We start from the raw sequence: 20,737 nt of genomic DNA, 5'->3' as shown, positions 1-20,737 counted from the left end.
AGCAATCGTTTTCTTCCCCTCTCAGTGCTGTCAACTTCATAAAATTGATTGTGGATAATTTTCATGCTGTGAATAATCCCAGCCTAGGAGTTTCATAAGCTTTCCAGCAGGCCCCTGAATAAGAATATAACCGGAGTTGAACCTGTCAAGCACAGATACCAGGTTGAGCGATGGATCAATTCCAATTGTTATGATATTATTCATGAGTTCTGAATTATTATGCATGAAGCCTCACCTCTACAACCGTGCATACTGATCTGCAGCTACAAGTCCATCCCTCTGTCGCGTTCTCATCCAATCTGGAAACGTAGCTGCCACTTAATCAACCACCACATTCACAGGACGCCGGCTCGATGCCACAGTTCTGGCTCGGAATTATTTTTGATTATTGATGTAAATTATAGACTTACTCTATTCATTATCGCTCATTATATTCCTCTCACATTAATTACCACCTGCATTAAATACAGTGCTGTACAGCATCTCTACAGTGTCTGTGCTCTGCTCTCAGTGTTACAGTACATAAACATGGCGGTACTCAGGCTTCAGCGGACGGACGATGTCGGAACAGGACGTTCGCAGCCGTACAGAAAAACGAAGCCGAAAACAAATGAAAGCTAATAAACTGTCTGAAGTGAAGCGGTGTAGCTCCAGATGTGCTCACGTAGCAGAAACGTGGAGGCTGTAAGGCGAGACATCTCTGATAGTGTCAGTGTGCAACACATGAGGAACCCATCAAACACGGCATGGAGATGGATTAGTGATCAGACGCCCAGTTTTCTACCCAGTCACGTCTTTCTACCCAGTTTTCTACCCAGTCACGTCTTTCTACCCAGTTTTCTACCCAGTCACGTCTTTCTACCCAGTTTTCTATCCAGTTCACCTGAAGCCTGAATGTAGTGGGTTATGTAGTAGTTTTTTTCTTTCTTTCTTCTTTACTTCCATTCTTTTTGTGTTTTTTCTTAATTTTCTCTCTTCCAAACAAAAATGAAGGAACGAAGGAAGGAAGGAAGGAAGGCAGGAAGGAAGGAAGAAGGAAGGAGGGGGGAGGAATATTAGGGGGGGGGAGGAAGGGGAGAGAGGAAAAAAAACAAAAGGAAGGAAGGAAGGCGGAAGGGGGGGGGGGGGGTAAAAAGGACGAGGAAGGAAGGAAGAAAGGAAGGAAGAAGAAGGAGGGGGAGGAAAAGGGAGGGGGGAATGGAAGTGGGAGAGAGGAAAAAAAAGCAAGGAGGAAGGAAGGAAGGACGGAGGAAGGAGGACGGAAGGAAGGGGGGAGCAAGGGAGGGGGTGAGGAAGGGTCTCTCTTCCAAATCCCCCTTCTTTCTTTCCTTCCTTCCTTCCTTCCTTCCTTCCTTCCTTCCTTCCTTCCTTCCTTCCTTCCTCCCTCCCTCCTTCCTTCCTTCCTTTCACTCCTTTACCTCTCTTTAGCAGATCATGTCTACAGAAAATTCTCCACCAACCCAAAAAACACGTCATGTTCGGTTCAAATTGTCTGTTTTTTTTTTTTCTTGGTTAAACAGCTAGTTATACAAAATAATGTCACTAGTATGGACAAGGTTTTAGTGGATTAATTACATTTCAAAATAGTTTTCCCTTTTTTTTGTCCTTGGGAAATGTATTTTAATCAGTGCAGTAAACCCTCATGTTTTGTCCTTGTATTGATCATCGCGATGTTAACCCTGGTATCGCTTACAAAGTCCATGTAATTAGGGCCTCGTTAGCACCTTTATTTTATCTCAGACCTTCCAAATGGGAGACGTAGCCTGCCGCGGTAACAGGAAATGCTTTACACTTTAATCCTCATTTGTTTTAATTGCACATTTGGCTTATTTGAAGACCAAATTATAAATTTGGGCTTGTCGAATGTCAATAAGATTGTGAAGCGAATTGAATCGATCTGGAAATGAATCTTCTTGTCCCGTGAGGGTCACGAATCAATCCAAAATATCTACACGACCGTCTATTTAGTTATCCTTGTTATGATAGAAGGATATAAGATCATCTACTTTGCGGCATGGGAGTTTTACAGTACTTTACGGTGTGAGTGTTTTATTGCTCTTCAGAGGAATAGCGAAAGAACATTCCACTTGTAAAGAGTGTGTCTAGTGTGTGTTTTTTCTGTAATTATTTTTTTCCCCCTTCTCTTCACTGAGTTCTGGCAGATTTACACTAATCCACCAAGCGTCACTGCTGAAACCATCACTGTCACGCAAATCCGACGAAGTTCGGTCTCGATCTGCTGATGTGTGTGGAGAAACATTCATAACCCATATGTTAGGGTTCTCGACCTCCTAACATCAGGGAATATGTAGTATTTTCGCTGTCAGTCTGCGTTTGTAATTAACGCTGTTTGTGCTCCGTTCGATCGACATTAGATCCGTAGCTGTAGATCTGAACGTGTCTCTCTCGTGATCTCTTCACGTGTCTCTCTCATGATCTCTTCACGCATGTTTCCTAACATTTGTCTTTTCTTTCTATTTCAGGCTTTTCCATGCATATCCACAGGAATTTATGGTAAGCCCAGTTTTTCCTTCTTCTATATTTTCTGTGTAAAACTTCAGGAAAAGTATCTAAATTCTCATAATCTTCTCAAACCTCTTTTACCCCCATGAGCTAGTGCAGGTTCTCAAAGGAACGTTCTAGCTGTTTTATTTACACACCGTTCCTCTTAGCTTTACCGTCATCACTGATTCCTTTCATTACTACACACACGATTGTCGGACAGTTTATAATCACAAGCTTTTGGACCTTTTTACACCTGGTGACTTCATGTGTTGTCTCTGATCCGATAGCTATCTGATTTGTTAAAACTGTTCCATTTACATCAGGCCACATAAATGCGTCTCGGTGAATCGGATATCGATCCGATCTTTCTACTCCCGCCAAAAATGCTAATATATTTTACCTCATTTCCGGGGGATAATTGAAATGGAACACGCTTTGGTGTATGCAGTTGCTACAAAAAACAACAATTACTGTTTGCTGCATTTTTGCTGGTGGCAGCAGTGCATTTTAAGACCAAACGAGACGCCTGGGTGAAAGATCGGAGCCAGCGCTGGTGGGAAAACATATTTGTTTCTGGTGCAATGCACGACACGCTAGTCACCTGCGAGTGACGTACTTCCGTTTGGGAGGAGTATAGCGCTGACGTATGTGGCTTGAACAAACACATTCATTTACACCTGTCCAGTTTCATCTGAAACGCGTCCCAGACCACCTCCTGAAGGGGTTTGTGCGATCGGATTTATATCCGTCTCGAAAACGTTTCGGAGGGCATTTAGACCTGGTCTTTTTACCATCGGATAGCAGGAAACGCAGGAAGTGACCAGGTGTAAAAACTCCCTTAGTTTCACCCGAATGAGGATGAGGTTCCCTATGAGTCTGGATCCTCTCAAGGTTTCTTCCTCATCCATCTAAGGGAGTTTGTCCTCACCACAGTCACATCTTGAACTTCGTGTACCACGTTCCTTATATTCTGTAAAGCCGCTTTGAGACGACCTCCGTTGTTTAAAGCGCTAGACGAATAAAATTTGAATTGGATTGAATTAAAGAATTCTCTGTAGGTGCTGAATAACAAACATGCTTTAAGATGATGAACAGCTGGAAAACATTTGTCGTTTCTAAAGTGTTTGTGCTCGGCGGTACACTGGGTAATCTAGAGGGGGTTCATACCGTAGGTCATGGTGAACGGATGGATTAAATTCCTTGTGCCCTGAATGTTCCCTGTCTCAAAAAACATTCACGTCAATAGTCGGAGCTGTAGAAGCTCTTATTCTTCTTATTCCTCTTATTAAGCTCTGTATTAACTCTATTACTTGTATTACTGATGTAATTCTGAGACTAAAATGTGTTTGTCATGTATCTAAACCAGCAGGAGCATCTAGATAAGCATAAACTGTCAACCTATGCAGCTCAATTCTGCAAGAACTCTGTACTGTACAGTACTTACATCTCGCAAGAAGCTGTACGTTCTACCTGCTTTTGGGAGCTTGCTTTTACAATCGGCAGAGAACTGCGTCAGTTTTGTACATAACACACACACACACACACACACACACACACACACACACACACACACACACACACACACAAACACACACGGGTTTAGTGCATCGTGCAGCTGAATTACTTCTGAAAACGTTCTCTGTGTAAACTATAGTTAAGAAAACAATCGAAAACCCCCACAATCCCTAAATATCACTGGAACATCAAGAAGTTTTGCTATCAGCAGGTTTATATTTTAATACTTGATGTCTTATAGCAAAGCCTTCAGTTCTATTATTTGGAACAACCAGAGGCAGGAGTAAGCTGATGATGTACACCGACTTTAGCAACATACCGGCTGATTGATGAAATCAGCAGTGACTGATATCCGACCAAACGGACGTCCGAGGGAAGAGAAAAGAAAACATAATAAGGAAAAAAGGAAATATAATCAAATCACCAAGTCAGCTCTGAAGTAAGGCGTAGGAGTGATGTACCTCAAAAAGCACATACGCAGCAGAACTATGGGAGCTGGACTGCAAAATACAAGTAGCTCATCAGCAGCACAAAGTGAGTACGAGTGACAGGAGCAAGTAGAGTGGGCACGCTGGACGTTATGTCAATACGCATCAGGAGAGCCGCCGTGAACACGCACGATGAGGAAAAACAAAAGCGTATCATTTAACATCCTCGAGAATCCAATTTCTGTCCATTCATGCATGTTGTTTTGTGGACTGATATCACAAAAAAGTCAATCCTAATGTGAAATGCACCACTGCAGGCTTGGCAAAGTGAAATTAGAGAAAAAAGAGAAAGAGGCTGTTGATGATTGATGAAGATGATGAAGAAAAATCGGATCTTTTTTTCCCCAAACTGGGCTTTTCTCCATATTTTGACGTTACGTGCTTAAGAACCAGGAATAAATATTTACACATTGAAAATGTACTAATTAATTAATATGAAACATTCCAGCAGTTCTGTAAGGCCTCAGAGTTTGATGGTGAAATACTGTAAACTGTCCGTATCGTACAGTTATGATCCCAAATCCAAACCTTTTTATTATTAAATCCATTAGCAAAGCAGGGAGAGGATTAGCAATGGCTACGACCACTCACAGGCATGTTATCGTGTTGTAGACTCAACAGATATGTGGGGAAAAAAGGTCTCTTGTCTGTTTTCAAAATTGAAGTGCCTTTGGCAGAAACCTAACACTTCTCATCTCTGTGTGCGATCACTCCCCGTGGTGAAGCATGGTGGTGGTGGCAGCATCATGTTGAGAGTTACATTTAGGTCATTAGTTGTACATTCATTCATTCATTCACTCATCTTCTACCGCTTATCCGAACTTCTCGGGTCACGGGGAGCCTGTGCCTATCTCAGGCGTCATCGGGCATCGAGGCAGGATACACCCTGGACGGAGTGCCAGCCCATCACAGGGCACACACTCTCATTCACTCACACACACACACTACGGACAATTTTCCAGAGATGCCAATCAAACTACTATGCATGTCTTTGGACCGGTGGAGGAAACCGGAGTACCTGGAGGAAACCCCCAACTCACGGGGAGAACATGCAAACTCCACACACACAAGGCGGAGACGGGAATCGAACCCCCAACCCTGGAGGTGTGAGGCAAACGTGCTAACCACTAAGCCACCGTGCCCCTCGTTAGTCGTACAGTAGTTGTAAAACTTAAACCTCAGTATTATTCTGTGCAATCAGGTACCAAACAATGGTACATAATGTCCACAATGCTCCTGCGCTGCAGTCAGTTAAGCAACAAGTTGAAACATATTTGAACTTAGGAGAGTTTAAAATTTTCAGAAGTAGATTTAGTAGAAAATGTCAAAATGTAGTAATGTGAATGGATCTGCCAGCCTTGTGTACTGCAGAGTATTTCTAGAACAAAGGAAATTTTGTCCCACGAGCAAGTCTCGGTACAGTAGATATCTATATGTTATCTATTTTTCAGTACAGTTTAAAATTGATATTTGGATTGCCGTGATTCGAGCAGTAAGCGAATAGAGTGTATTTAGGTGTATGGACATTATCTCTTCCCATCATTAACATCATAATTCAGCTTTTATGGCTCCTTTAGTGCTACCTTAATCTTATAACTGTATGTGTGTTTGAAAGGAGAATAGAGAGTGTGTATCTGTCATGGGAGTGAAGAGCACATTTAATTCAGTTCGCATGGCTGCAGAAGCACCAGCGAGCTCTCGACTTCAAAACATGCCTGCCGCTGCCACATTAAATGGCCTTCTCGATAAATAAACACGCTTATCTCCTGCCTCGGCTTGCTCCCCGCATGCACTCATTAATTGTGATGATAGTTGGAGAGCGAGTGCGCCGACAAAACCAACAACAAAAAAAAAAAGCTTAGAGAGAGCAGGATGATCAAAGGCCTAATAACCTGGAATGTGTCCCTCTGGCACGCTTCCTCTCTAATCCTGATTCGTCTTCCCTCAGTCATCACTGGCTCTGTGGCATACAAGGGTCCACAGAAAGATGAAAAGTCCTTACGGTATTCAAAGCTGGGAGTCAGGCGATTATTACTAGGGAAATTTCATGGCATTTTTCTATTGCAGATAAGGATAAGAGAGTAATCCATCCCCGAACGCACAGGTAACCAGTGAATATCCAGTTGAATGGTATGTTCTAATAAAGGTAGTATTCAGACCGCCTTGACTCCTTTTTATGTTGCATCCTGATACTCCAGTCATTCAAATTCATTTTATTCTCATTAATCTACACTAGGGGGGCTTAGTGGTTAGCAGGTTCGCCTCACACCTCCAGGGTTGGGGGTTCCATTCCCACCTCTGCGTTGTGTGTGTGGAGTTTGCATGTTCTCCCCGTGCCTCGGGGGTTTCCTCCGGGTACTCCGGTTTCCTCCCCCGGTCCAAAGACATGCATGGTAGGTTGATTGGCATCTCTGGAAAATTGTCCGTAGTGTGTGTGTGTGTGAGTGAGTGAGAGTGTGTGTGTGTGTGTGTGCCCTGTGATGGGTTGGCACTCCGTCCAGGGTGTATCCTGCCTCGATGCCCGATGATGCCTGAGATAGGAACAGGCTCCTCGTGACCCGAGAAGTTCGGATAAGCGGTAGAAAATGAATGAATGAATGAATGAACGAATGAATGAATGAATGAATGAATGAATGAATGAATGAATAATCTACACTCAGTACCCCATAATGACAAAGTGAAAACAGAATTCTAAAAAACTGGTCCTTTACTCAGTACTTAGTTGAAGCACCTTTGGCAGCATTTACAGCTTCATGTATTTTTAGCTATGAGACAGCAAGCTTTGCAGACCTGGATTGGGGTATTTTCTTCTATTCTTCATTTATGCAAAGCCTCTCAAGCTCGGTCAGGTTGGATGGGGTCCATTTTCAGGTCTCCCCATACAGTATATGTTCAGAATACCGGGCCACTCAAGGACATTTACAGAGTTGTTCCTAAGCCACTCCTACGTTGTATTGACTGTGGAACGGGTTTTTATTAAGAACATCTCTGTATTTTCTTCATACAGATTCGATTCGGATCGATTTCCCAATCCCCGCTGCTGAAAATCACGCCCACAGCATGATGCTGCCACCACCATGCTTCACTGTTGGGATGGTATTGAGTAGGTGATGAGCAGTGACTGGTTTCCTCCAGACATAATGTTTAGAATTGAGGCCAAACAGTTCAAAGTTGTTTTCATCAGACTAGAGAATATTGATCCTCACAGGAGGAGAGTCTTCCGTTTAGTCCCTATGCCAAAGCCCAGATCAGTGAAGGGCTGCACTGATGGTTGTCCTTCTGGAATTTTGTCCCATCTCCACACAGGATCTTTGGAGTTCAGTCAGATTGACCATCGGGCTGTTGGTCACCTTTTTTTATTAAGGCCCTTCTCAACGATTGCTCAGTTCGGCCAGCTTTTTGAAACTTCTTCCATTTGTTCTTTGGAATCTTCAGTGCAGCAGAATTATTTTCTAGCCTTTCCCACATCGGTGCCTTGCAACAATCCTGTCTTTGAGCCTTCAGGCAGTTCCTCAGTGACTTCAAGGCTTGGTCTTTGCTCTGATATCGTCGCTGTCGGGCGGAAACCTCCTACGTCCAAATTTTGTCAATTTCATAATTTTTCACATATCGATGCTATTGGTCTGTTGTTTTTACAAGTTATTAACCGATCTAAAGTCTTGAAAATAGCTTGAGCGCAAATCTCTTAACTCCATTGGACCTATTAGACAACCTAATCAGCTTATCGTGTTTTGTATTGCATCACTTATAGCTCTTAAACCTTTAAAATAGAGTTTAGGAAGATGTATGGAACTACAGTCATTAGCTTTGGTTAACTATTGAAGCCTTGTCTCTTGTCAATATTCTCAACGTGACCGCAGACTTTATCGAACACTGCTGGCGGCAGCGACGTCCGTGTCCGTACCGTTCTTATCGATGACGGCATAATCTCGTATCTCCCTGCTCCCAAGTCATAAAGCTTGTACTGTGTCTCTGATAAAACGTGACACTGGGAAAATGTTGTGTACACAACAGTATATGATAGCGATATAAGGTATAATAACAACTTTAACGTTACAATGTTTAATAACTCAAAAAAATACGCCGTTTTTAACGAGGATTCCGCCCGACAGCGACGATATGTATTGTCAACTATGAGGCCATCGACTGAGAGGTGTTTGCCTTTGCATATCATGTAAAATAGAATAATTTTACCACAGGTGAAATTACTCCAATCAAGGTGTAAAAACATCTCAGCAATGATCAAGAGAAACGGGGAGGCAGCCGAGCTAAATTTCAAAGTGTCGCTGCAAACGGTCTGAATACTTATCCACATGTGATATTTGATTTTTTCCTTTTTCATACACTTGAAAGAGTGTAGATTAATAAGGAAAAAAAATGGATTTGAAGTAGTATGTAGTATGAAGCTGCTACATAACAAAATTGAAAAATAGCGACGGGGTCTGAATACTTTCTGAATGCACTAGCATTATATGTGTAATACTGTATAACAATGACTGCGTTTCTGAGTGAATAAAACAAATATTACTGGCTACATTAGGAATTGAACGATAATAAGGAGAAAAGAAATCCAATTCACTTCCCCAGGAAAAGTAGCCATTAGCAGTAGCACTACATTGTGCAGTCATATCTAAAAAAGCACACAGGAGGAATTTCTGAAACAAATAAATGACAGAGAAGGCAATTTTATCAGTAGTTTTCTTTCTCTCTCTCTCTCTTTCTTTGCTGATCCATCCATCCATCCATCCATCCATCCATCCATCCATCCATCCATCCATCCATCCATCCATCCATCTTCTACCGCTTATCCGGGGCCAGGTCGCGGGGGCAGCAGTCTAAGCAGGGACACCCAGACTTCCCTCTCCCCATAGTCCCTCCAGCGTGTCCTAGGTCTTCCCCGGGGCCTCCTCCCGGTTGGACATGCCCGGAACACATCCCCAGGAAGGCGTCCAGGAGGCATCCGGAACAGAAGCCCGAGCCACCTCAGCTGACTCCTCTCGATGTGGAGGAGCAGTGGCTCTACTCTGAGCTCCTCCCGAGTGACCGAGCTCCTCACCCTATCTCTAAGGGAGCGCCCAGCCACCCTGCGGAGGAAACTCATTTAGGCCGCCTGTATCTGGGATCTCGTCCTTTCGGTCATGACCCAAAGCTCATGACCATAGGTGAGGGTAGGAACGTAGATCGACTGGAGGAGGCCCCGGAGAAGACCTAGGACACGCTGGAGGGACTATGTCTCTCGGCTGGCCTGGGAACGCCTCGGCTCAGCTCTTTCTTCACCACAACAGATCGGTATATCGACCGCATCACTGCAGAAGATACACCAATCCGCCTGTCGATCTCCCGCTCCATCCTTCTCTCACTCGTGAACGAGACCCCAAGATACTTAAACTCCTCCACTTGAGGCAGGAGCTCTCCACCAACCGGAAGGGGGCAACCCACCCTTTTCCGACTGAGAACCATGGCCTCGGACTTGGAGGTGCTGATTCTCATCCCCGCCGCTTCACACTCGGCTGCAAACTGTCCCAGTTCTTTGCTGATATCAAGCTTATTTTCACTTTTTTTTGTATAGTGCACTAAGTAAAATTAGCATAAACGGCCCTTAAACCACCACCGTTACACACAGTCATGCCTTTAATCCACCAAAACTGAAAGGGATAGAATATAAGGACTGAGAAAGCAGATCACATTTTTTTTCTTTGTTTACTGTCAAATGGAAAACGATGATATAATGAGAACGACAAGTCGTCCGGCACCGAAATTGGGTTACAATATCTGCAAAGCTCAGAATACGACCCGTTGTACTCGATAAAACGATATTTGACATTCTTCTTAAAATGAAATGGAGCGCCTGTTTGTATTTTTGTTTTTTAACCTTGCCTGAACTCAATATTCTTTTTATTTTTGTACTCTGTTTGTGCGACTCGTCGTGTCGTCTGCTTTATTGGAGCTGAATGCGGGAGACAAATGGCAGGGGCATGCCGTGCCTGTAATGAGAAATATGCTATAAATATTTATTTATTTATTTATTTATTGATTGATTCATTGATCTGTTGAATCGTTGATTTTCTCATTGTGTCCAGAGGAAGATGGGTTTTATGTAGTTTGTTATTCATGGATTAAGTCCATGCAGGAATACACACTTATTTGATCAGCCAGCTGTGCGTTATAATCACTACTGTCCCAAAAAAACAGCCCCACAGTATCAGATCTGCCTGAGACCCACCCCTTCTGCTCTGTCGACGTATGAATACAAAATCAAGGCACTACTAGCACAGTTAGTGCACTATTTGACTGTTTGAGACAGCGTAGGTACGAGGAGTCAGAGCCAGCAGCTGTAAATGGCTCCCTCACTTTCTCCTTTCTCCTCCACATACAGAAATAGAGAGAGAGAGAGAGAGAGAGAGAGACTGAGAGAGCGAGACGTCCCTGATGACTGATGAGTCGGGCCCTAGGAGAAAAATGACTCCTCATTCGCCACTGGCAGTCCAATCCTTCAGTCCGACCCATTAGCAGAGGTAGACTTTCTCCTAGCTTGGCTTTCAGGAGAAGTACCACCTATAAACAAACTAGGCCGGACGATATGATATGGATTATTAAGTATACGTGTGAAAGCCATCCATCACAGGCCCGTGACCTGGGTTCAACTGGATTATTCCTTTCTGAGGTGGGAGTCGTCTCTCAGTGTCTTACAAGATCAGTATTGATGGTCGGGCAGAAGCCAAAGCACAGATACACTAAGGAGTCATTTTGTCTTCCGCTTCGTCCCTCTGTCTCCACCACACGCTCACTGTGTCTCCATCTCTTCAAACCCAAAATGTCAGAAATCTCCAAATTAAAGCGCAAACGCAAATGTTCTGATAAACAAAGACGTTAAGACCGAGCGAGGAGAGCCGGTATGCTTTCTGATGACATTTTGGAATGGCTTTGCACATATATGCTGTTTCTCTTGTTGCCGACTCTGGCTATAACAATTGGTAAATTATGTTCTATGGATTTTTCTCTAAAGCTGTCAAATCAACATGTGGCACAAACTAGTGGAAAAGTTCATTTTCCATTGCCAGCTTTCTCTATTTTCTCTCTCTCTCTCTCTCTCTCTCTCTCTCTCTCTCTCTCTCTCTCTCTCTCTCTCTTATCAGTCCCTCGTGTTGACGGTGGCCTCATTGTTGACACTGAGGCTTTAGCCCCTGTCTCTGTGTAAGGGAGATAGGCAGCAGTAAGCCAGGGAATCTCTCGTGTGTATGTCCATATACACTGTGCCGGGATGAGCCGTGTTGGTGTTGGTGATCCGCCACTGTCTCCGTCACTGTAAGAGATTAGGAGCGGAGCCCTTTTAAGGGGCCTTATCTCTCCACGGTGACTCCTCACTGGTTACATACTCGGCTAGGGCAAACCAATGAAGAATGGGTTTTAGAAAATGGAGGGAAAGGACAGACACCGTGAAGTGAGATTAGGGTCATTTTCAGGACTCGACAAATACATTTTGTGAGGCAAAAAAAAAAATAAAGAAATAAAAATGAGCCAGTGAGGTCAGTGCCAATATAAAGTGTTTACAATGACCCCGAGCAGCCGGAGTGTGTTAGGCAGCACACTGATAGTCTGATCATTATCTGATTTTTGCAGGCAGATTATTCAAGTGGCTTTGTCAACATATTGCACTACAAATAGAGTTAAAGCTCTTACTGGATTATAATAAATAATCCTAGAAATATAAGCTGTTGACGAGGAAAAGGGTCCGGCGATCTGTTTAGAATAGAACTGAAATCTGACCACGACATTTTACAGTTTAGGATTCAAGCGCAAGTAATTTCTCTAATTTTCTGATTCGCTGTCGCTCAAGTTTTGTCAGGACAAGCCTTGCTTACCCAGAAGCCCCTGTTCCATCACTTGCCACCAAGTTCATTCCCAGGTTATGAAATCTTGCTAAAGTTCTCGGGTGGCGTGTCATTCTGTAGACAGCCCCAGTAATTATTTAACAGCTTCTTCCAGCACTTCTGCCAAAACCTCCTCGATCTGCTCCTGCAGAAATAACGTGTCTTCCAATCACTCTGCCCCCCCCTCTCTCTCTATCTCTCAGTCTGTCTCCTCTAACCTCCTTTCCCTCCATCACTTTCTCCGCCTTGTAATGAAGTGCAGAAGGTTTAGGTGGGAAACGGCAGCGTTCCACAGCAGTGCTCACGCTAAGCCGACCTCCTTTAATTACCGACCGTGATAAAGCCAGATCTTCTTCACACTTTCCCGGCTTTTCTGAAACCTTTTGTTCTAGGGTTACAGGGGTTGTCGAGTACAACAGTTTATGCCTTTTATAATTTCTCTCCAAGAAAAGAAATCCAGGATCGCTTATGTAACGCCATTTAAATTTCAGCCTTTGTAAATACCTGTACTGGAAATTATGTAATATTACTTTATTATTTAATAATATATACATACATGTACTAAAAATAGACTTTTTTTTTATATGCGAATGAGCCTTAATGTTGTTTCACTGGTCACCTAGCGGACCTCTAGCGATTTGGGACTTTGTGTGTATTTAAGTTTGTTTAGTTTGTTAAGTTTATTTTGAGCGACAAAAAATTAAACACGGTTTATTTTAATGTTACAAGAGCATCACGATCTTAGAATTTAGAATTACATTTTAAAAAAAAAATTAACCAAAATAAAACAAATTTAAATTAAATATTTATTTTCCAAATCTACAGGGAGCCGCAGCAGAGGGATCGAAGAGCCACTTGCGGCTCCGGAGTCGCGTGTTGCCGACCCCTGGTTTAGGCGATTTTTACGTAGCTGTCGGACGGCTGGCTTTCCTGCTCACGATTTATCAATTTAAAGGATAAAAGCGATATCCGATTTAATTGTCCAGATGCAATACCCTAAAAAATACACAGCGTTTTAGGTTGAAGTAAAGCCGGGAACATTATTTCCAGCTGTGCATTCGGGAACCTTGTCCCCGCATTTACAGAATGTTAATGCAGGAATATTATATAGGTGAATCCTAACACGCTAAATGTATGTTGTACTGTATATGAAATATTCAATTTCTTAAGTTCCTTAAGCTATGCACTTGTTCGTAAGGCCAAAAGGTCAACTGATTTTATGAGAGCATCTTGTGCAGAATCGAATTTGGGCATGTTTTCGCCTCAGGAATCGTACTTTTCTCTCAGCATATTATTCTCTAAGTTAGCGCTAGGACTTTTGGGTATTCTACAGTTACGCTTTTCCTTGTTCGCGGGTAACTCTAATTTTAAGTTCATGTGCTAGAGGCAGAATGAAGGATGCGATTTCTTCTCACACACAAACACTTATATTCCATTTGACACCAAGGCATATATGCTGTCATACCCCTGCAGTGAAACACAATTGGTTCCTGTGTCGGAGACCGGCGACGAACATGTCGATACAGATTCGAGAGAGTAGAGAACGTTTGTTGACATCTTCCCTCCTGGAGCTTCCCAAATTGTGTGGTTTTACTAGACAGTATCAGAAATGAATTGCTCAAATGGTGGAAGCTGAAATGGAAATGCGCCCATCTATTTCCTGGTGATTACGCGTCGACGTGATATTCGTTATGAACCCTGGCACTGACCGTATCCAGCCTATCTCTTCCATTTTCTTCTTTATTAAAAAGTGATCCACCCTTAATATATTCCCAATCAATATCTTTGTGTTAACAGAGTGCTCACTTTCCCATCTCGGCCTGGGTTTCAGTGATTAATATGGCACTTAGCCGCCCTATTCCTTGCGCTCTCTGGTCAATATGTCATTACTTTCTCATTGTGGTGGCGAACCCCAATGACAAACCCGGACGCCAGGACAGTCGAAGCGATCATCACGTTTAAAGAGATGTGTAAATTTTCACGACTGCCCACATTCAGTGACAAATTCTTGTGTTAAAAATCCTAATGAGCCATGTTTGTAGACATTTGGTTGAGAGGAAGCATGTATCCTGAGTGGCAGCTTGCTGAATTATAGAGCAATTTAACTTTCAAGCCCCCGGGGGAAGTCATTTTTGGAGCGAACAAACATGATCAAATCGATGAGGGATTGGCGAGTGCTTGTAGGAGTTGTTGAAAAGTGTGTCAGTCGACGCATCCAAATAGACACGGGCTCGTGTTTTCCTGTGGGATTTAAACACTAGACGTTTTGTGTTGCAAAATTCAACCACTCTGCATCTTCCCGGACAGGATTTCCCAACGAGCCGGCTGCTGACATCGCCCTGAACACCGTGAGGGACTGGCTGAAGGAGAACAAGGACAAGGTGAGAGCTGTTTCATTTGGTTTTGATCAATTACACCTGTGGTACAGCTGAAAAGTACAGTTGAATAAATAGTATTATTCCAAATCTATCACACATGCCTCGTTTGGCCGATTCGTTATACGGATCCAATTAAAAGGCAATTTGATTCGAATCGGTACTTTAAATGGTCCGGTGGCTTTGCAAATTGGCATGTGTTTCGAACAGAACGACAAAAAGAAAACGCACACAACATCATAACATTCCAATTAATGAATTCGTTAAATTCAAACGAACGGATTCAGTGCAAATTAATTTGTGCATTTCATAATAGTACTGAATACACAACCGTAATGTGCCAATCGAATATCATCAGCCCCATGCACCGTATAGGCAGGTTTTTTTTTCCTTTATATCTTTCTGCTAATTCCACACCAACCCAGGACCTGTAGGTACTGTAAGGTCCAAAGGTAAGTCGTGAGAGAACACTACGGAAAACACTATCTTTCTGCTGATCTGTCTGTTTTTTTTTCTTTCTTTCTTTTTCTGTTATATACTGTATTGCACAATACTATCAATGCCTACCAAGCAATCATTGTAGGTTTAGTATCCGGTCTGTTTTATTTCGCTTCATCAAAATGGCCCTCCAAGTGTTAGCTGAGCTAAGTTGTGCCTTGTCACGATCATTAAAGTCACGGCAAAAAGTGTGCATGGCCGATGGCTAGAACCAGCAGATAGTCGAGGATTAATTATCCTGACTAATGACACAGAGGCGTCAGAGAGAGGAACTGCTGACAGATCCGGCGCCACATTCGCATCGCTTCTCCGTTATTGGCTTTTTTTCTTTCTTTCTTTTTTCTTTTTTCTTTTTTTCCCGGCCGAGGAATTGATCTCTACTTTGGTATACAGCCTGTCAGTCAGCGTTCTGTAGGAGGACAGAGCGAGAGAAAGAACGCAAAAACTGGAATCGGGCCTCAAAGAAACGGGCCCTTGGGAACTAAATTACATTTTGTGTGGCAGGTTTTGTACAGGGTTGCATCAGTAAAGTCGTCCTTTTTTCCAGAGAAAGCTCTGCAGCGGGTGACGCGGGGTTCGATTCACTTTTGTAGACAATATGTCATTCAGTGGATTTAGCATACAGGTTAGAACCATTTCCTAATAACTGAATGAAAATGTGAAGTAAAGCAATTTTTCCTAAAAGCTTTGTGAAGGCAATCACAGAATTCACACAATAAAATACTGTAATGAAATTGAAAAGTAATTGAATATACGGGGGTACTTTTTTTTTGTCCTCCAATAACATTTCAAAGACACACTCACACACACACACACACACACACACACACACACACACACACACACACACACACACACACACACACACACACACACACAAACAAAAAGATTTATTGGAAATGTTTCAGTGACGCTTTTATTTTGATACGATTATTATGACTGAGTAAGATATGCCATAAATACGATTGGAGCACTAGAATAAACCTCCGTCCATGTTCATCCACCCCACCTCACCACCCCACCACCCCTACCGTCACCTTGGCTACCAGGACAGCCTCAGTTTTTCAACGCATGGATTTCACAAGACGTTTCTTTGAGATTCCGTCCCATGTTGAGATATTTGTCCTACATACAGTAATTGCTGCAGGTTTGTCATCAGCACGTTCGACTGATTTCAATCTGGTGATTACTGTGTATTTCAGTGGCCTCTTCTCATTACCATGTCTATAGAACCAGACCATTTGTGCTTTGTCGTTTGGCACATAATCGTGTTGGAAGTAACCACTGTAAGATGTGTAAATTGTGGCCATAAAGAGGCACACATACTCACAGAATCTGTGGCTTTTTTTTAAACAATGCTTGACTGGTATGAGAGACCTAATGTTTGCAGAGACAATATTCCCCACACCATTACACCACCAGCGGTATGAAATGTCGACACATGCCGTTGAAATAAAAATCAGACAATGACACGTCCGGTCTTTAGTGGAACTACTGCTCTTGTAGCATGTTGTGCATTGATGCTTTTCTGCTCAACACAGTTGTACAGAGTGATAAGTTGAGATACTGTAGCCCAGGGGCGGTTCTAGGGTTTCATCCTTAGAGGGTTTTAGCCCTCAGTGAGAATTTAAAACAAGAAGAGTTTTATATTATATATCATATGACTACATAGTAAGCCAAAGGTTATGGTATTATTTAAAATGGCAAAAGTGGACACCAAAATTTTATGCATGATGTAATGATGCCAGTCTTGAATCAGATCAGTTCATGTATGTGTGAATTCTCTACAAACAGTGTGTCCAATGAATGCAGTCATTATTAAAAAAAATAAATATTCACAAGACAAAGACCAAATCAATAAATGTTATTTTTATTTAGTATTGAATGGATTGTTTGCATTAATATTTTGTTTGTGCTACAACTCTGGTAATAAGAATAGTGACATTTCACTGCTTTTTGGTTGCCGTCTTTACGGTTTTCCGCCAATTAACGTTATAGATAAACGCCTCCAGCTCTGACTGCGCGTACACGCTGCGCGTACACGCTGCGCGTACAAATAAAGCCGACAGCTGAAGACGCACTTTTGAAAGACTACGACGCATGCGCGTAAAAGCAAATCGCTCTTGGATCAAACTGATAAATCATTTTCTTTCCCATCGACGACACGTCCTGCATTTTAACGCAATTTTTATTGTTTATTTATGAAAGTAAAAACTATACTTTTAGTTTTAAGGTTGCTGAGATCACAGACAGGGGGCTGAAGCCACCCTAAAAAAGGTCTAGAGCCGCCCCTGCTGTAGCCTTCAAAACAGTCTGTACATTTTTTTTCGCATCATTCACCGATATAAGCCGTTTTCTGAAAAACTCAGATCATCTCAGACAGCCAGACTTTGTATGGTAAAATTTAGCTCCTCACCTGTGTATTTGTGTGATTTTTATGCATCGCACTCCTGCAACATGATTGACTGATAGTGTAATTGCGTGTACAGTATGAGCAGGTGGACCTCTGGACCATCATTAGCTGTTACTTTGTGGATCTTTGTCTCTCATTCATTTTTTCTTATACCAGCATCCTTAGGACGAGCTAGAGAAAATAATCTCCATGGTTGTGAAAAGTTTCGCCCAATATCGGCATTTCATTTTGTACACTGTGCAGATTCCGTCTCCTGAGTGTGTGGCTGTAGTTCTGACTAATGAGCGTGGATCCGATCCAGTCAGCACTTGTTCTGGGTAGATAAAGTAACCTGACTTCTGATGTGGTTGCATGTTTTCTAACGTTTTTTCTAACCGATATCTTAAAACTTATACATTTATCTCACTTCATCTGAATTTATAGCCGGGGGAATTTCACCAGCCTAAACCTTAATCAGGCTTAAACATGGAGGAGCTCCAAGAAGTTCATGTCTGGGAGTTTAGCAAACATTTACCGAGCAAGAGTATTTATTGGATAGCCTGGACAAGAAGAGTCCTTCTGGATCTCTGGGAGACTTTTTAGTATTCCTCTTGCTGCTTTCATTCAGGGAAAGAGATTATGCGTACAGGCTGTCAGCTTGGCTCTGTAAACCTGTGCCCAGAATTGACACTGACCTCGCCATAAGCTGTAACAAATCCTCATCCCTTCACCCCAAATATACATCTTTAAAACCTCTGTTTTAAAAAAAATGTACTTCTACTTTCCATAACCGATCGGCAACTTGCTGTTCTTCTGCTTGATTGAGCATCACGGGATATGTGTTTTTCAGGCTGCGTGTTCATCTAGGTTGCATTTTTTCCTTTTGGATATACCACTAGCAGTATTTTTATTTTTTATTTATTTATTTATGTATTTTTTGCATGCATTTTTGTATCAGTAGCTTTGGGAAATTATGAGCAACGATTCTGGCAACAATCCAGCCGGCTATTGTTCTGGATCGAGAGAGCTTTAATTAGAACATGGGTTCTGCGGTAGGCGAGCGGTGAAGGCATACAAAAAATAAATAAATAAATAAATAAATAAATAAATAAATAAGGGTTAGGGTGAAAATACAATAAAAAAGACTGGTAAAATGAGGCTAGGCCTTGTTTTGTTTTAGAAATCGAATGCGATACATGGTGGTAAAAAATATATATATATATGTGTGTGTGTGTGTGTGTGTGTGTGTGTATGTGTGTGTCAGAATTGAGGAAGACAGAAAGCTTAAGAATTCTTTTATTTTTTCTGTATATGCATGTAAGTGTAATACATTACAGAAAGCTAGGCCATGCCGCAGTAGCTCTCAGTGATGGTGATTGATGACCGAGTGTTAACATTAGCAGGCAGAGCGCCGTGTTCTCGGTACTGTGTTTAAAAGGGCAGTGAAGAGAATGAGAGATTTCTCTAAAGGGTGTAATTACATTGTCAAAATGGCTAACAAAACTCCAAGCGCCATTTAAGGTATTTTGAGTTCAGCGCCGTGTGAATCACTTACTTTATTTTAATTACATCACTGCCAGGGATCGAGGATGATAGCACAAAAATAGAAGCGGTCCTCACACCCGTGTTGTTTAGCATTCACCTCGACCTCGAGAACCGTAGCCTACTTTTACATGTTTTTTCTCTTCCTTTTTTTTTCTAGGTAGCTAACACTCTAATTACAGTGATACAAGCCATATGTTGCTCCTTCCTGGAAGCACAGCTCCGCTCGGGATAGACCCGGGCCAAGTAAAATTGTTCAAACCGACTGCGTTCCAAAGTGCTTTGGAAAGAGACCAAGCTAAATAGAGTGCTGGATGTTTTTGACCACTAAACAATTCTTGAGTTATGAAACCAAAGATATGCCCTCAAGTTTACATGTACATTTACATTTACAACATTTCATCCAGAGCGACGTACATAAGTGCTCAAATCTCTAACATCGGATACATTAATGCTGGCTCACTAGGTTACATACTTACGATACCATGAGTTTAAAACATTTGTTCAAAGTTACAATGAAAAAGTGTCAAAGGTTGTGTTTTTTTTTTAAATGCAAAAGAGAAGGAAAGAAGTGCTAGTTGAAGTGTTTCCTGAATAAGTAGGTCTTCTACCGCCGCTTGAAAATAGCCAGTGACTCAGCTGTCCGGACCTCTAGGGGAAGTTCGTTCCACCACCTCGGTGCCGGAACAGAGAAGAGTCTTGTAGTATACTTGCCTCTTACCCGGAGAGATGGTGAGACGAGGAGTGATGAGGGCTTTGAGGTAAGAGGGAGCTGGTCCATTTTTGGCTTTGTAGGCCACCATCAGTGTTAATGCAGGCTAGCATTTGTTATGTTAATGTTAAACAGCGTTTAATGCAAGACCTTTTTTCATTGTGTAAATGCTTTTCCACCGGAAAAACATTTCCATTAAATGTTTCCTGTTATTGTTCATTCACTTTGTATATCAGACGCTCATTAAATTAATTGCTCCAAGTATTATGGTAAATATCGATGAGGCATTAACCGATAATACTGTTAACACTGTCATTATTAACACTTCATTATATCCTCACTTTATTATATTCTCAATTCTGATTGGCCAGAAGCGCTCAATTCATTTTTTTGTTATAATTATACATATGTCATTAACGCAGGCTCCGTGTCCTATAATTATATTAATGTGCTCCGATTTTGTTGCTGTTGTTACGTGAAGAAAACCTTGAATCCTGATGTGGTAAAGCTTTCGATACAGAGATGTTTATTTAGTATTTTGTAAGGAGCCTTCAGTGTCAGCGTCTGACCGTTTATAGATGGTATAATGTTTATATTAAGTATATAAACTTAGCAAAGGTTATTCCAGTACATAAGCTCTCAAGTTATAACAGGAACGTGGATATTTCGCAACAATTAAGCTTGTAAACGTAAGAGTCTTATTTGACTGTATTCTTTATTCCGCTGCCTTCCATAGGTCCAGCATCACAGAAGCATTTATTTTCAGAAACTCCTCAATATGCCCAGCAATTTTCTCAATTGCTTTGAATACAGTTCTTTATTTTTGTCCTTCTTTTATC

General features: G+C 42.0%; 1 protein-coding gene across 5 annotated transcripts in view; it reads left to right on the top strand.

Annotated features, from left to right (window-relative positions):
- The window catches only part of macrod2 (mono-ADP ribosylhydrolase 2), a 597,474-nt gene that overhangs the window by 440,221 nt on the left and 136,516 nt on the right, over positions 1-20,737 (top strand). For all 5 annotated transcript variants that reach the window (XM_027165903.2, XM_027165902.2, XM_047812438.1 and 2 more), the window contains exons 7-8: positions 2,484-2,514; positions 14,687-14,760. In XM_027165903.2, coding sequence (XP_027021704.1) covers positions 2,484-2,514; positions 14,687-14,760 — 105 coding nt within the window. The remainder of the gene's footprint in view (positions 1-2,483; positions 2,515-14,686; positions 14,761-20,737) is intronic.

Source organism: Tachysurus fulvidraco, chromosome 4 (genome assembly GCF_022655615.1).
Source record: "Tachysurus fulvidraco isolate hzauxx_2018 chromosome 4, HZAU_PFXX_2.0, whole genome shotgun sequence".
Lineage (NCBI taxonomy): Eukaryota > Metazoa > Chordata > Actinopteri > Siluriformes > Bagridae > Tachysurus > Tachysurus fulvidraco.
This window is presented reverse-complemented; position numbering and strand designations above follow the sequence as displayed.